At 50.5% G+C, this 16,356-nt stretch overlaps 1 protein-coding gene across 11 annotated transcripts in view; it reads right to left on the bottom strand.

Annotated features, from left to right (window-relative positions):
* Fgfr1 (fibroblast growth factor receptor 1) overlaps window positions 1-16,356 on the bottom strand; it is a 54,883-nt gene that overhangs the window by 22,485 nt on the left and 16,042 nt on the right. For 4 of the 11 annotated variants that reach the window (XM_075986394.1, XM_075986391.1, XM_075986392.1 and 1 more), the window contains exon 3: window positions 208-249. The exons of the other annotated variants lie outside the window; for them this stretch is intronic. In XM_075986394.1, coding sequence (XP_075842509.1) covers window positions 208-249 — 42 coding nt within the window. The remainder of the gene's footprint in view (window positions 1-207; window positions 250-16,356) is intronic. 11 annotated transcript variants of the gene reach the window in all.

Below are 16,356 nucleotides of genomic sequence, written 5' to 3'. Positions count from 1 at the left end.
CGAAGCCTCTAGCGACATCCACACTCCCAGATTCTTTCTCTTCCCCTTTCTCCCTGAAGTCCCACCTACACCTCCCGCCTCGTTATTGGCCATTCGGCTCTTTATTGCACCAATCACAGTACTACATCTCCACACGGTGTACAAACATCCCACTACAGTTGTGCTCGGTCTATTGTATGGCTGTGGAGTGTATCATATGCCACGTACCGTTGTCATCGTGTGCTGCCTCATCAAGCCCCCACAGCAACCCTGTGAAAGAGGTACTGTTAGTATATCCTTATTGCAGTCAGGGAGAATGGAGGTGCGGGAAACACGGGGTTCATTTAGACAATCCTCCCGGGCAGTAAGCGGGAGAACTGGGACTCAAACCCAAGTGCCCTGGACCTTCAGAACACACATCTATCCAGGATCCAGCTCACCTTTTGTTTACCTTGGGTTTTTGTTGTTGCTGAGACAGAACAGGCTGGTCTTACATTTACCATGAAGCTCATAGTGCCCTTAATTTATGGCAAGCCTCCTGCCTTGGCCTCTGGAGCGATGGGATAGCATGAGTTACCACACACAACTTAGTTTCACCATGTCTTTCTAGTCTTTGACTGTTAGAGAATGGTAAAGCCATTACAGTTCCAAAACAGCGATGCCATCTAAGGTCCCCGGTGTCCCCTAACCTTCTTGTAAGAGATTCTAAATTGGCCGCTCTGGGCTTACTCTCCTTCCCTCCCCCATTTCCTCATAGGCATGGCCTGGTGGTGGTGGAACAGGAGGATCTGAGTTGGAGGCCAGCCTGGTCTACAGAACAAGGTCCAGGACAGCCTGGTCTGCACAGAGAAACCCTGTCTTGCAACAAGACAAAAAAGGATGTTTTCACCTTGCTGAGTGTAGACATATACAACCACAGCTCAAGTCCCAACACTCAGGAGGCAGAGTCAAGCAGATCTCTGTGTATTTAAGGGCAGCCAGGGCCACACACTGAGACCCCCATCTCAAAATAAACAAAGCAAAACCAAACAAGCAAAAGACCCCAGTGCTTTTAACTTGAAGGACCCCCTGCGACTGACCAGTTCTGGGGATGCGAGGTACCCTCCACATGGCACACTCCTGATATGATGCCCCTTTGGGGCATTGCACGGGATACTCTACAACTATGTCTGTTTGTGATCATGCTATTGGTGCTGCTGCTCCCCACTTGAAAGATGTGGAGGCTGTGAGCCTTCCTGCAAAGTCACATAACGAAAAGGCTTGAGACGTCTGGTCAACTGTGTCCCAGGCCCCTCCCCTACACTTATCATCCCAAGCGTGTTCTAGGCAGTGTGGGATGATCCACTGGTGGTGTGCACAGCAAAGTCCTGGTCACAGGGAGACACTCCCAGTTCTCACGCTGTATTCCCTGGCTCAGCAGACACCTGTCTCCTCACCCTTCACTGGCAGTTTGGAGCTGATAACCTCCGATGTCACCACCACACCACCCCGTCCTCACCCTTCCATCACCCCTCCCCCAGGCCACTGCAGAAGAAGAACATTAGGCAAACGGGCCAGTGAGCCTTCTCCTTGGCCCAGGTCCAAGATGAGAGTCGTCAGAGAGGCCCAGGCTCCAGAACACACATGACATGCTGGCTCCTGTCCTCTTACATGCTGAGATCCCCAGGTTCTTTCCTCCTCAGGAATCCAGAGTTGCTGGGCATGGTGTCGCATGCCATAGTCCCTAGCACTTGGGAGACAGGGGCAAGCGGATCTCTGTGAGTTCGAGGCCAGCCTGGTCTGCGGAGAGGGTTCCAGGACAGCCAGGGCTATACAGGGAAACCCGACCTCAAAAAACAAAACAAAATCCAGTGTCATTCCTGTTATCTCCTCTCCCCTGCCTCAGTGGTCCGGTCTCCTCACTTCCTCATTATACCTTATATTTAGCTTTTTGCCTTTCTAGAGACTTTGCATCTCTTAAATGTCTTTCTCTAACAACAGCAGCAGCAACAACAACAACAAATTGCCTCCTTACTTCAAATTACTCCTCGCTCCTTCCTTGAACACTGAGGAGGAAGGCTGGCATTCCAGCTGCTTACCACCATGCCCACTTGACCTGGCGCGAAGGACTGAACACGGGACCTCCCAAAGTCTAGGTGAGCAGTCTATTACCAGCTGAGTGTGGTCCTTTTTTTGGTCTCTAAGAATCTCACTACATATCCCTGGCTGGCCTGAAACTCACCCACACAGACAACCACCTGCCTCTGCCTCCTCAGTGCTGGGATTAAAGGTGTGTTCATTTAGAGATGGTTTCCCCTGCCCTGCTCTGCACACCCCTCCCCATGAGGCACGAGGTGATCCAAAGTAAGATCCTCCTGCCTCAGCCTGGCCTTTATTTTGTTTTTAAATGTACCCCCGCCATGAACTTGAAAGTGTTCGTGGCTTCATTTGTTTATCAGCCCCGTTGCCTGACTGCTAAAACGATTGATCTACATAGTGCCGCATCCCCTCTCAAAGGTCAGGAATGGTAATGACATCTTAGGCACCATAGGACTCCCTCCACAAAATCCAGACACAGGTCCTTTGAAAGATATCTCAGGGTCATCCCTGTTAATTGCTTTTGGTTGGGACTTTGGGGTTAAGAAAATGAAGGAAGGGCTGAAGCGATGTCTCAATGGTTAAGAGCACTGGCTGTTCTTCCAGAGGACCCAGGTTCAATTCCCAGCACCTACATGGCAGCTCACAACAGTTCCTGGAGATCCAACATCATCACACAAGCAAAACATCAATGCATATAGACTAAAGATAAGTAAATAGCTTAGAAAGAAAGAAAAAAGGAAAGAAAGAAAGGAAGGAAGGAAGGAAGAAAGAAAGAAAGAGAGAAAGAAAATGAAGGGAGAGCCGGGTAGTGGAGTTGCATGCCTTTAATCCCAGAATTCGGGAGGCAGTGAGTTCGAGGCCAACCTGGTCTACAAGAGCTAGTTCCAGGACAGCTAGGACTGTCACACTGAGAAACCCTGTCTCAAAAAACTAACAAACAAAAAATTTAAAAAAAAAAGAAGGGAGAAAGGCACCTGGGTAGCAGGCGGGGATGGTGATCTAGCCGTGTTCACCTGGGTAACACGCGCGGGGGGGGGGGGGGGTGGGGTGGTGGTGGTGGTATAGCAGTGTTCACCTGGGTAACATGCGGGGATGGTGGTTTAGCCGTGTTCACCTGGGTAACATGCGGGGATGGTGGTCTAGCCGTGTTCACCTGGGTAACATGCGGGGATGGTGGTCTAGCCGTGTTCACCTGGGTAACATGCGGGGACGGTGGTCTAGCTGTGTTCACCTGGGTAACATGCGGGGACGGTGGTCTAGCTGTGTTCACCTGGGTAACATGCGGGGACGGTGGTCTAGCTGTGTTCACCTGGGTAACATGCGGGGATGGTGGTCTAGCTGTGTTCACCTGGGTAACATGCGGGGATGGTGGTCTAGCCGTGTTCACCTGGGTAACACGCGCGGGGGGGGGGTGATCTAGTCGTGTTCACCTGGGTAACATGCGGGGATGGTGGTTTAGCCGTGTTCACCTGGGTAACATGCGGGGACGGTGGTCTAGCTGTGTTCACCTGGGTAACATGCGGGGATGGTGGTCTAGCTGTGTTCACCTGGGTAACATGCGGGGATGGTGGTCTAGCCGTGTTCACCTGGGTAACACGCGCGGGGGGGGGGGTGATCTAGTCGTGTTCACCTGGGTAACATGCGGGGATGGTGGTCTAGCCGTGTTCACCTGGGTAACATGCGGGTTACGGTGGTCTAGCCGTGTTCACCTGGGTAACATGCGGGGATGGTGGTCTAGCCGTGTTCACCTGGGTAACATGCGGGGATGGTGGTCTAGCCGTGTTCACCTGGGTAACATGCGGGGATGGTGGTCTAGCCGTGTTCACCTGGGTAACATGCGGGGATGGTGGTCTAGCCGTGTTCACCTGGGTAACACGCGCGGGGGGGGGGGTCTAGCCGTGTTCACCTGGGTAACATGCGGGGATGGTGGTCTAGCCGTGTTCACCTGGGTAACACACGCGGGGGGAGGGGGTGGTCTAGCAGTGTTCACCTGGGTAACACACGCGGGGGGAGGGGGTGGTCTAGCCGTGTTCACCTGGGTAACATGCGGGGATGGTGGTCTAGCCGTGTTCACCTGGGTAACATGCGGGGATGGTGGTCTAGCCGTGTTCACCTGGGTAACACGCGCGGGGGGGGGGGGTCTAGCCGTGTTCACCTGGGTAACATGCGGGGACGGTGGTCTAGCCGTGTTCACCTGGGTAACATGCGGGGATGGTGGTCTAGCCGTGTTCACCTGGGTAACACGCGCGGGGGGGGGGTCTAGCCGTGTTCACCTGGGTAACATGCGGGGATGGTGGTCTAGCCGTGTTCACCTGGGTAACACGCGCGGGGGGGGGGGTCTAGCAGTGTTCACCTGGGTAGCACGCGGGGATGGTGGTCTAGCCGTGTTCACCTGGGTAGCATGCAGGGATGTTGGTCTAGCTGTGTTCACCTGGGTAACACGCGCGGGGGGGGGGTGATCTAGCCGTGTTCCCCTGGGTAGCACGCGGGGATGGTGGTCTAGCTGTGTTCACCTGGGTAGCAGGCAGGGATGGTGGTCTAGCCGTGTTCATCTGGGTAACACGCGGGGGGGGGGGGGTCTAGCCGTGTTCACCTGGGTAGCACGCAGGGGATGGTGGTCTAACAGTGTTTACGGTCTTGGCATAAGCCCCCAGAGATAAATGAGGGAGGAATTCGGGGTGGCTTTGAAAGCAACTTAAAAGGGACCAAGAACAGCACTGCGGGACTCCAGGGGCCCTCAGCAGAGGCTTTTTATTACGTTATTTTGACTTTGAAATGGAACCGAAAACTTACTTTAGTAAGACCAAGACAGACCAAGTAGGCAAAGTGGAATCCCAGATGAGAACTATTAGTCTACGAGGGACGGGGCTTAGAGAAGGAGCCTTGAGAGATCTGACTCCTAAAATCCCCTCCATGAAGGGACGCTGCAAAAATGGGGGCGCATAGGTGTGCGGCAGGGGAAACAGGAGCGCCAATCAATTACCAGGGCCTGTCTCCCTGTCAGCAGCATCCAGGGCCCTGACCTGAGGGTTTGGACAGGTTTTGTTTTGTTTTGTTTCTGTGTTTTTAATAGAAAAGGGAAAGGAGCAAGGAGGAACATTTTGCATGCAAATGGGGCCCGCTGCCAGAACAGCCCGTTAAAATGTAAAACTCCACTTTCGGCTTGACAAAAATGGCGCAAACCATGGGGCTTGCCATAGGGGCTGCAATAAAGCCGACAACAAAGGGGCCGAGGAACAAGGAGGGCTGAATGGCCTCTGTCAGCAGGTCCCCTCTCTCGTTGCCATGGGGACTCCACCGGGGCTTACTAAAGGTATTTCCTGAGGAGAAAGGCAGCACACACATGCCCAGGCAGCCGAGCTAATCCTGACAGGAAGCCATCGCCATTCAGGAGCCCAGGGGCTTGGGGCCGAAGTTTTGTTTTGTTTTTATTAAGAAAAGATTTCAGCCTTTTGTGTGTCCCACCTCATCACTGTAATTTGGTGCAGGGCTGCCCATGATGGCCAAAGCCACAGATAGGGTCTCTGCCTCCACCACATGACCCCCCAAAATCAGCTCCCCAGGAGCTGGGCAGGAGGAGGTAACAGGCAGAACCTTACTTGGGAGTCCTAGGCCAAGAGTTTCAACCTTAAGACAAAGGCGGGCATCACAAGTGTGTTCAGTCGGGGCTCCAACTTTACCTCGCAGTATCATTCATTACCTGTACTTTTTCCCCACTGGGAATATGGTACCTGGGCCCTGGTGGCCCCCATTCCCACTGCAGCCCGGTCCAGCTGGAAGGATTGCAATTAAGAGATTAACAAAGGAATCAAGTCTTTCCTCTTCTCCCAGAAAAACTTCTGGCTCTGCTGAAAAAAACCCTGAATCAAGCAGGGGGAAAAAAAATCTTCCTGTACCCTTTCCCCCAGCTGGTTCCTTAATACATTTTGCTCCTCTCTCTCTCTCCTAGCTCACTGGCCAGAAAGAACCAAAGAGGGGAGGTGAGGATTGCCCTGCAGCTCAAGGAAGGGCGGGCTGTGCTCAGGGCTCCCAGAAGTTTGAGTCACCGTGTCTCAGTTGGCACCAGAAGAATGCAGCCATGGCAGATTCAGGGAAGAGAGCCAACAGCACAGCTGGCAGCGGAGACAAACTCCTCCGTGACAACTGCGTCCTAGGGCCGTGGAGGGTCCACTAACATTTCCTGAGCAAGTCTAAATGGGAAGAGCCGTCCCCGGCGGAGAGTTAAAAAAAAAAAACCTAAGCGGCTTCAGATCACAAACCTGGGCCTGGGTGCTTGCAAAACCCATGCTTCCGGGGCGCTATCCTCCACTCCACATACACATACGTGCACCGACATACAACATGGCCTGAATCCTGACCAAATCAGAAAGGAAAAGGGTTTGTGGACACATCGAGACGGCCTATTGACACCCTCCCCCAACACACACGTGCACGTTCGAACACACCCATTAGGTAGCTTCAGTTTTGGGTTAAAATAGATGGAGACTGTGAACCGACGTGGGGGTGGTAAGCAGGTGAACCCAGCCAGGTTCTCCTTCACCGGAAGTCACTTCCTAAATACCCATCAAAACGACTATTGGTCACTAACCAACCGACAGAGCGCCCAAGAACATCTCTGCCAAGTTGTTGGCCCGGGGTGGGGGTGGGGGTGTGTTACAGGGTGGTGGTCCTGTTGCTAGGGAGGTAGCTTGGACCCTCCCACTACTGGCAGGGAGCCCAGGCCTCCCAGCCATGTGTCTGCAGCTGCGACCTGTCATGCACTTCCTGGTCTGGGTTCTGTAATGGAAAGATCATTAAGAGTGGGGGAGGGAAAGGGAGCAAGAGAACTCCGCGGGGTAGAGGTAACTCAGCAGTCCCGTTCTTCCCTGGGCCCTGACCTTAAAGTCTGGTCAGGTTCCTTAAAGAAAGGAATGCACTTGCCCTGCCCCCAAGCGCCCCGAGCCTCCTAGGGGCCGCCCCTCCCCCAGGCTCGGAAGCTCCAGTTTGGAGAAGGAAAAGCCCAGCAGCTGGGCAGGAAAGTTGCAGTCCCCCAAAATTTGCTGATCCATTCAGCGGGAGAGTCAGCTGTTTCGGAATGTGCCTTCTGCCCCCCCCCACAAGCCCCCACAGATGGCGCTGGAGTGACCAGTTTGCTATATGCTCTCCGTCCATCTGCACTGTGCCGATGAGTCTGGGGGTGTTTGGGTCAGAGAGCCCCTGCTGTCGACCACCCACCCCAGGGTGGGGAAAGAGCCTTCTCACGAAGCGGCATGTCATTTTTCCCACAGAGAAATGCCCACAGCTGGGCACTTCCTTGGCATCCTTGAGGCTCCAGTTCAAGCCCCACTTTCACAGTCATTTATACATACCAAAAAAGGGGGGTGGTCGCGGCGGCCATTGGTGGCACACACACCTTAAATCCCAGCCTCGTGCATGAGTGTGCACCCAGAGGCACAGGCAGGCAGATAACCGAATCTGCACAGCAATTTTGCAGGCCAGCCAGACTGCACAACAGCCTGCCTGGCATTAAAATAATAATGGTAAGAATGCTTATTTTTAACATTATGAAAATAAACACTATACCATTTCTTAAAATGAAATAATATGTAGAAAGCTGGTTAATTGGTGAATAAGCAGAGTGTCAGTTACGGAAGGTGAAAGTTCTAGAAGCTGCTGAGCAGTGGATGTGGCGGCTGCAAGCATTTATGACACTGAAGGTTACATATATTTGGGTCTAACAACAAAAACAAAATGAAATGGTCCTAAGATCCTAAAGACCCGGAAGCCACAGATGGTCAGAAAGGAGAATGAGTATCATTTATAGTCCACCTGTCCACAAAACATTCCTCCTTCAGCCTCTATTTCTTGCACACACAGCACCAAAGACAAGCAGTCTCCTGCTTCAGTACTCAGCAGAGCATGGTATGTGTATGTGTGTGTGTGGGGGGAGGGGTTGGGGTGGGTTCTGGCTTGGGAGGGGGCCTCTCCATAGAGCAGGGTCTCTGTACTTTTCTATAAGGTAAGCCAGAGCCATGGGACTCTTGGGGGTATAGATTCCTTCCCCCAGGAAAACAATCTTAATTAATGTCATCTGGAAAGAGAGGTCTAAGATTCCAGGACCCAGTGGCTCAGCACAGCAGAGACGGCCTGAGCAAAAAGACCCCACCTCTATATACTGTGATTCTGGGCAGGCTATCTCCTGCTATGCCTCAGTCTCCTTGTGGAATATGAAGGCGAACCTCCAGCCTAGGCCCCTTCTAGCCTATACTTCACCTGAGTTCTGAGATTACAGATTCGCCATGTTGAAGGCAGGTGTGATGGCAGTTGCCTTTAACCCCAGCACTTAGGAACCAGAGACAGAGGAGGGAGGTTGATCTCTGTGAGTTTGGGGCCAGCCTGGTCTACATGGTAAGTTCCAAGATAGCCTAGGCTACACAGTGAGACCCTGTCTCAAAAACAAACAGAAATCAAAAGAACAACAACAACAACAAGAAGACCCTTGCAATTATAATATGGTAGGAAAGCAAAAACACATGCAGGCTACTCATTTGCCATACAGCTTTCTTGCCACGCTGGGCATTAGCTATGGCTCCCAAGCAGCCCAGGATCACCAGGGCAAACAACTGATTTCTCATAAAACAGGCTTGGGAGAAGAGGTACTGGAAACTGAACCCAGGACCCTCATGCATGGTAAGCAACCCAGCCACTAAGTTACATCCTCTACCTTAAATAGCCTCAAACTTCAATCCCCCTGCCTCACCCACCCAAATAGATAGATTACAGGTAACTACAAAGATAAGTTCCACCGTGGCTAAACTCAGGCTTGAGTTAGATGATTTTGTCCATCTTCGGGCTAGGGTAAGCATGCTGATCACACTTACGATGGGCCAAACTATGACAGAGTAGGTTTGATGTACTAAAGCAGCTTTTAAAATATTTATTATCATTATGTATGTGTACGGTGCTCCCCTGTGCCTGTGGAGGCCAAAGGACAACTTTGTGGAGTGGGCTCTCTCTTTCCACTTTTACCTAAATTCTGGGGATTGAACTGAGACAGCAAGTGATTCCCCCAGACTTCCGCAGCCAGCGTTTCTTCCTGATGGACCATCTCCTCAGCTCTGAATCTGCTACACTTTTAATCATTAATTTAGAGCGTTACCCGTTACAGATAAAATGTTTTTATGTAACGTGAATTTTAATTGGCCTTAATAATTAAAACCCTAAACCAAATAATAGGGGGTGAAAACTGAAAGATGAGAGGAGCAGAGTGGCCAGCCACCGGTTCTCACCTCTAAGACATCCTCAGACCGAAACTAAGGCCTGACTACTTGAGTTCAGTCCCCGGGACTCAAATGGTAGAAGAAGAACACCAGCTCCAGCCAGTTTTCTGTTGACCTAGGAGTGTGGTGGTCTATACTATGTAAGTCTGTAAGAACACGCTCCATACAAAATCTCTTTATGATACATTTCCCAGAACATCATTAAGACAACCAATAAATATCAATCTCTCTATATAGTCAACTAAAATACGCACTAATAGATATAACCTACAGATAAGCAATTTACCCCTTCACGTTGAGCAAAAGGCCGTCTTATGCAGTGTGAGGTGTCCTCAAATAACCTGGTTCAATGTCTTTATTTGATGTGGGCTTCAAATATCATTCCCCAAATGAGTTTTGTATTGTATCTGCAAATCTATTCAAAGTTAATACTGCTAGGTGTGGTGGTGTGTTCTTTTAACCCCAGCATTCCAGGGACAGAGGCAGGAGGATCTCTATGAGTTTGAGGCCAGCCTGGTCTACACTGCAAGTTCCAGGAAAGCTAGGACTGCATTGAGAGACCTTGTCTCAAAAACCCCAAACTAAACAAAGCAACAACAAAAAAGTTAATGCTGGCCAAAACTAAGCCTGACTCCTGGTGAGGGCAGAAGGGATCCACTCAAGCATTCAAGAGGGAACCCTAAGACTATTCATGTTTCCTTTGAAAAGGTTACACAGCCCAAGTGGCAAAAGTGGGAAAGACAGTTACTAAATTGCAATACACTGTATTCTCTTTCTAGGGCACTACTGTGGAGTAAGGACCTGTCTGTCCACCAAGACACAGAAGTAGATGGCAGAGGTTCTCTACTTCCATTGCTTGAGTCCTGGGGACTGAATTCAGGCAACCAGGCTTAATTAATTACAAGTGTATTTACCCGGTGAGCCATGTTACGGCTCCTTGCACTATTGTTGTTGTTTTTATTTAATTTTATGTGTATATGTGTGTGCTTGAGAGTATGTATGTATGTACACCACATGTGTACAGAGCTCTAGGAGCTGAGAAGAGGCATCAGGTCTCCTGGAACTGGAGTTATTACTTACTGTTGGTAAGAGCTACCAGTACTTTTCAATTTAATCTCTAAGCTCTCTTTCCAGCCCTGGTCCTTGGTTGTTTTTTTGTTTGTTGTTTGTTTTTTTGTTTGAGACAAGGTTTCTTTGTAGCTTTGGAGCCTGCCCTGGAATTCGCTCTGTAGACCAGGCTGGCCTTGAACTCACAGAGATCTGCCTCCCTCTGCAACCCAAAATAAAGGAAATAAAGGCGTGGGCCACTGCTTTGGTTCTTGGTTTTTAAAGACAGGGTCTCACTATTTAGCCCTGGCTGACCTGCACATCACAATGTAGACCAGGTTGGCCTAGAACTCTGCATGCCTCTGCTGGGGTTAGGCGATGCCAGGGCTGGTTTTGATTTGATCCCATTCCTGGCCTTTTTTTTTTTTTTTTGACAAAGGCATGCCCCACCATGCCCAACCTCAACTGTTTTTTTTTTTGAGACAAGGTCTTGATATATGGCCCTAGCCAGTCTGAAACTTAATATGTAACTCTCTGCCCACCCCCCTCCAAACACAGTTTGTACACTGGTTAGCGGCTGGAGAGAGAAGGCTCAGCAGTTAAGAGTACTTGCTACTCTTGCAAAAGACCTGGGTTCTGTTCCCAGAAATCACATGGGAACTGTCTGTAATTCCAGTTTCAGCGATCCATTGACGTCTGGTCTCTAGGGGCACCAGGCATGCATGTGGTACACTTACATACACACAGGCAAAAATACTAATGCACATAAAATAAAAATTTAAAAAAATCTTTAATAAAGCATGACCTATGAAACAACACTAGTGTGCTAATTGGCTCTGCCTTCCCCAAGTTTGAAGTCCCTACATTAGTATGCAAAAGGCAAGTTTTGTTCTACGGATGACCCATGACCGTAGGCTTGGGAACTACACTTTCTTTATGGCACCTCACGGACCTGTGATTGATGAAAAACCTTACAGAAAGGAATGAAATGAACTGTCCCACTGGACTAGTAGGGGTATCCGTTATCCTAGTATTGGGGGGAGGCTGAGGCAGTGGGATTACTAGTTTCATGTCAGTCTGAATAACCTCAGAATGTCCCAAGAAAACCAGCATAAGGCAGGGGATCTCAAAGAAGTCAGACTTCCGAGGACTCACGTTTCCTGTTCCTGAATTTCAGTTTGCTAGGAGGATACAACAAAATACAATGCTGAAATAAATAAAAGCAAGATTGTAGTAAGGCCTGCCTTTGAATCCTAATTCTCCCCTTCACCAAATGTCTAACTTTAGGCAAGTTACTGGACTTCCCAAACCTCAATACACCCCTGTAATTATGGGGCTAAAAATTGTCAACGGGATCATAAAGATGCAAAAATGGAAAGATGCATGCACAGTGCAAAGATGCCACATAGCAGCATTTAATATTATTTTCAAGGAAGTTTGCAGGTATGACTTCTGAGGAGTGTTTTCATATAGTAATGCAATCGAAATTTTTAATAACGAAGGTTGGGGAGACACTCAAGTTCAAGTGCTTGCCATGTACACCCTGATCCCCAACATTCATATATACACAGCTGGGTGTAACCCCCCCCCCCAGCTCCCCGCACTGAGAAGGTGGACAGGAAGACCCCTGGGGCTTGCTGGCTGGCCAGTTTAGTTGAACTAGCCTGAAGTTTCAGGTTCAATGGAGAGATTCTGTCTCGAAATGAGGGAAACACCCAGAGAAGACTCTGGCCTCTGCCCCCCTATGCATGCACCCAGAAGCATATGCACACAGTGTCCACCGCACTCTCCCTCAGCCCTACTCACTCCCCCCCCCAAAAAATATTTTTTTTTTTTTTGCTTCTCTGTGCAGTCCTGGCTGTCCTGGAGCTTGCTGTGTAGACCAGTCTGGCCTTGAACTCACAGAGATCTGCCTGCCTCTGCCCCCCAAGTGCTGGGATTAAAGGCGTACACCTCTACAGCCCAAATACAGCTTTTTATTTTTTTATTTCATTTTTTTTTTGTTTTGTTTTTTGAAGCAGGGTTTCTCTATGTAGTCCTGGCTGTCCTGGAGCTTGCTATGTAGACCAGGCCGGCCTCGAACTCACAGAAATACACCTGTCTCTGCCTTTCTGAATTAAAGGAGTGTTACACCCCATGAAAACAATGCTCTTAGTCAGGCATAGTGGTGCATGCCTTTAATCCCAGCACCTGGGAGGCAGAGGTAGGTGGATCTCTATGAGCATAGAGTCAGCCTCTGATCTACAGAGTTCAGGACAGCCAGGGCTGCTACACAGAGAAACCCTGGCTTGAAAAACCAAGCCAAACGAAAACAGGTTCTTAAAGACTGATGGTGGCACACATCTGTAATCACAGCCGTCAGGAGGTGAAAGCAGGATCAGCCTTTTCCTATATACTCAGTTCAAGATCTGTCTGGGTTATGTGAGCCCCCCCCTCCTTAAAAAACAAACAGTACAGACATTCTTCTCAACTGCGTAGACCTTTGTTCTCGTGGAATAAATAGGATCATTTGCTTACCTAGTATTACACGAAGCCCTGGGCACTAGGGTGGGGTGGCAATGACATACCAAAAAGACAAAACAGACAACACTGTGCAGCAGCATAAAGTAAGTGTTCGGCTACTGAAAAAAGGAGGGCCTCGGATTCAGTAATAATGTGGAGGCACGGGGCTGGAGAGATGCTCAATCAGTAAGCACACTTGTTGCTTTTGCAGAGGACCCCGGTTCAATTTCCCAGCGCTGACACGGTGGCGTGCAACCACCTCTAACTTCCGTTCCAGGGGATGACAGCCTTTTCTGGCCTGCAGAGGCACTGCATGCACATGGTAAAAATCCATACGCATAAAATAAAATAAGATGTGGAAACAAAAGAAACCTCAAGAAAGAGGTGGCCTTTTAAATAAAACCCTAGTGCAAACCCAAACTAAATCTTAAGATAAGAATTAAGTATACACCATTAAGTATTATAAAAAGTGGGGGACATGGGAGCATTTCATGTTAAGGGAGCTGGATAAGCAATGGTCATATAGGAGCTGCATGTTACATTCAAGGAAGAAAAAAGGACCTATCTGGACTGATGGATGGGAAGCAGGGAAGGAATGGGCCGGTCACAGCCAGAATGCAGCAGTCACTGTAGAGAACGTTGAGGAAATGGTTAGCTCTGTATTCGATTTTCTTTGCTAATTAACCATTTGAAATCTCAGTACTGATGTTTTCTACCCGGGCTCCGGACAGCGAGTCTACACTTTGCTGGACGGCCAGGCCCTCTCACCCACTTCACCTACACATTCAGAGTCTGGGAAAGAGTTACATTCGGGCTAACCAAGGGGGTCACTGCCCCTGAATCACCTCTCTTACACAAGCCATCCCAGGAGGCACAGCAGCACAGCAACTCGGGGGTTAAGGACCCTCTCTGCAGCCTTGCTCAGTGCGAAGATGGCAGGGACCATGTGCTAAGGGGAAAGGGGGCACTGGTATGGGGCAATGGGAGGGCAGATGCCCAAGCTCAGGGCTCTGCTGGCAGCACAGCCACAAACAGGGTCCAGGGGACCACGTCTCCCCACTAGTCACAACACGGGTGGGCCGCAAAATGAAAGTCAGAGGCAGCACAGACTCCAAAGGGCTTCTCCTAAGTCAGGTTCTCAACCTTCCTAATGCTGTGACCCTTTAATACAGTTCCTCATGCTGTGGTGACCCCCAACCATAAGATTATTTTTGTTGCTACTTCATAACTGTAATTTTATGAATTACATACTACTGTTACGAATCTTAATGTAAACATCTGATAGGAAAACCCTGTAGGGGTTGCGACCCATGGGTTGAAAATCTAAGGGAATTACTTGGAGTTTGCCCCTGGGGCCCTTAGGGCAGTTAACTTTCAGGTAATTTACTTGAAACCCCGAGAAGGGGGTTAGGGTAGGGGAGGCAGACACAAAGCAGTTGGAGAGGAGTCTGGGTATGGCCTTCTTCTAGAGGCAGAAAACCCAGGCAGCTGAACAAAAACCCAGGAAGAGAGAGCAGAGCAGCTGGGTCTCTCCCTGCGAGGGGAAAAACAGTTGTCTCATGTCCAGGTTCCCTGGAAGAGGGAAGCAAAGGTGTTGTCCAGGGAGAGGAAGCCAGACTTTCCAATAACCTAGAGGAATGAGGCCCTGTAAAACCAGGGCATCGCTGCTGGTCAGGCGTTCTGACCCAGGCCTCACCTCCGGGATAATGATTCCCCAGCACTCTCGTCTCCAAGGCCACCCATAACAGCCCAGAGTCATCCTGCTTCTGGTTGACAGGCCTGACCACTTGCTGAGACCCTGCTGACCCACGGTGACCCACTTTGTGCAGCAGAGGCATGCTCCTGCAGAATCCAGCTCCCTCCAGTTCTGCCCTCCCTACAGGTAGCCCCGGACACCAGGTGACAGGACCCTGGCTTGATTCTTTATCCGGGCTCCCTCCCCGCCCCCACACACAGCAAGTCCTCTGGACAACCATTTGTTCTTTCTTCCCTGAGAAATTCCTCCTCCCTGACTTTGGGGAGCGGCTGGCAAAGCCAGAGTGGAAAATCAGTGAGGCTAATGGCGCAGCAATGCAGAAGCTGGAGCCAAGAACACAGCCTTGAGCGGCTCCGCTGCCCCGGCCTTGCTGCTGAGCGGGACACGTGAGAGCTCTCACATTCTCTCACAGGCTGAGCACTGCCCTTCCGCTGCCCACCCGCCTCCACCAGCAAGTACCTTCCAGAGGTATTGGCAAGGTAGGCCCTTCAGGGAAACCTCACAGCGCAGGACACACCTCGGATTTCACGGACCTAAACCTTCCACTCTCCACTGAGCGGGTGTTGTGTGTGTGTGTGTGTGTTGTGTGTCTGTGTGTGTGTGCGTGTGTGTGTGGTATCACTCAGCACTTTTTGCTTCATGTAATTCCCCTCGCCCTTCGGGATCCTCTACCATCCAGTGTTAGTTAGAAACAAACAGGGTCTTTTCCCAAGCAAGTTTACTGTGGGGAGAGAATGGGGGTGTGTGGATTCCCCCCCACGTGCTTTCCGGGCCAGCTATGTGACACTGTCCCTCGGGTCACTCGGGTCACACCAACAGGCTAAAGCAGCGGGACTCCAGCATGGCTATTAGTGACATCTCGCTCGGCTCCCAGGCAGCTCGGCTGAAAAGTGCACCAAAGGTAGCTCAGGACCCCTGGCGGGGTGGGCGGTGGGAGGGCTACCAGGGAAGTAGGACTGGAGCCAGGGCCAGATTCGGGCAGCCTCTGCCTCTCCCCATAGGCCCAGGTTTCTGCAGAACAAGGACAAAGCCCCGCTTTGTGGTCCACAGGCGGCCTGCAGCCAGCAACAGAGACGTGCAGCTTTTCCTTTAAAACGTAACCTCTCCTCCCTTCCACCAACTCCCTCAAATCTGAGAGGGTGGGAGGAGCTGAAAAACCTCAGCCATTAAAGCGCTTATGAGTTGCAGGTTTCTGTGGATGCAGGAAAGTGTTTCAAGACTACAAGTTTCACACTCTCTGCTCCATCGAGGGTGCCCAGGAAAAAGGGAAGGAAAGGCCGCCACTCCCAACCACCACAAGTGGCCTTGCAAAATTTTGGACGTGGCCACTTACTGGTTCCTCAAGTCCTGTTCTCCGAGAAAAATACATGGAAACAGCCTTCCTCAAGCTCAGATCTCCTACACTGGTTCTTATCTTTAGAAAGAGGGGTCTTCTGCCCCTGGGCCAGTCTCCCAGTTTCATTTTACCCATAGACCTCAAGGCCTGGTCTGAAACAAACTTAGACTCGGTAATATGGCAAACAGGAGAAGGAAGGAGAGGGAGAGGAGGGGGACTGGCTTTCCTGGAACCCTTATTAAATCAACTTTGTAAGGACAGCCAGAAACTGCAGGCCTTCCAGGTCCCCCAGGGGCGTTTGCAGAGACTGCCAGGATTGCATTCGGTCAGGGGAGGGGCTGCCATCTCCTCCCGCCTGCCCCCCCCTCTCTGCACCCGCCCCCCCAAGCCTTTCCAAA

This window comes from Microtus pennsylvanicus, chromosome 9, assembly GCF_037038515.1.
Source record: "Microtus pennsylvanicus isolate mMicPen1 chromosome 9, mMicPen1.hap1, whole genome shotgun sequence".
Lineage (NCBI taxonomy): Eukaryota > Metazoa > Chordata > Mammalia > Rodentia > Cricetidae > Microtus > Microtus pennsylvanicus.
The sequence above is the reverse complement of the archived record's forward strand: the minus strand, read 5'-3'. Positions and strand labels throughout refer to the sequence as shown.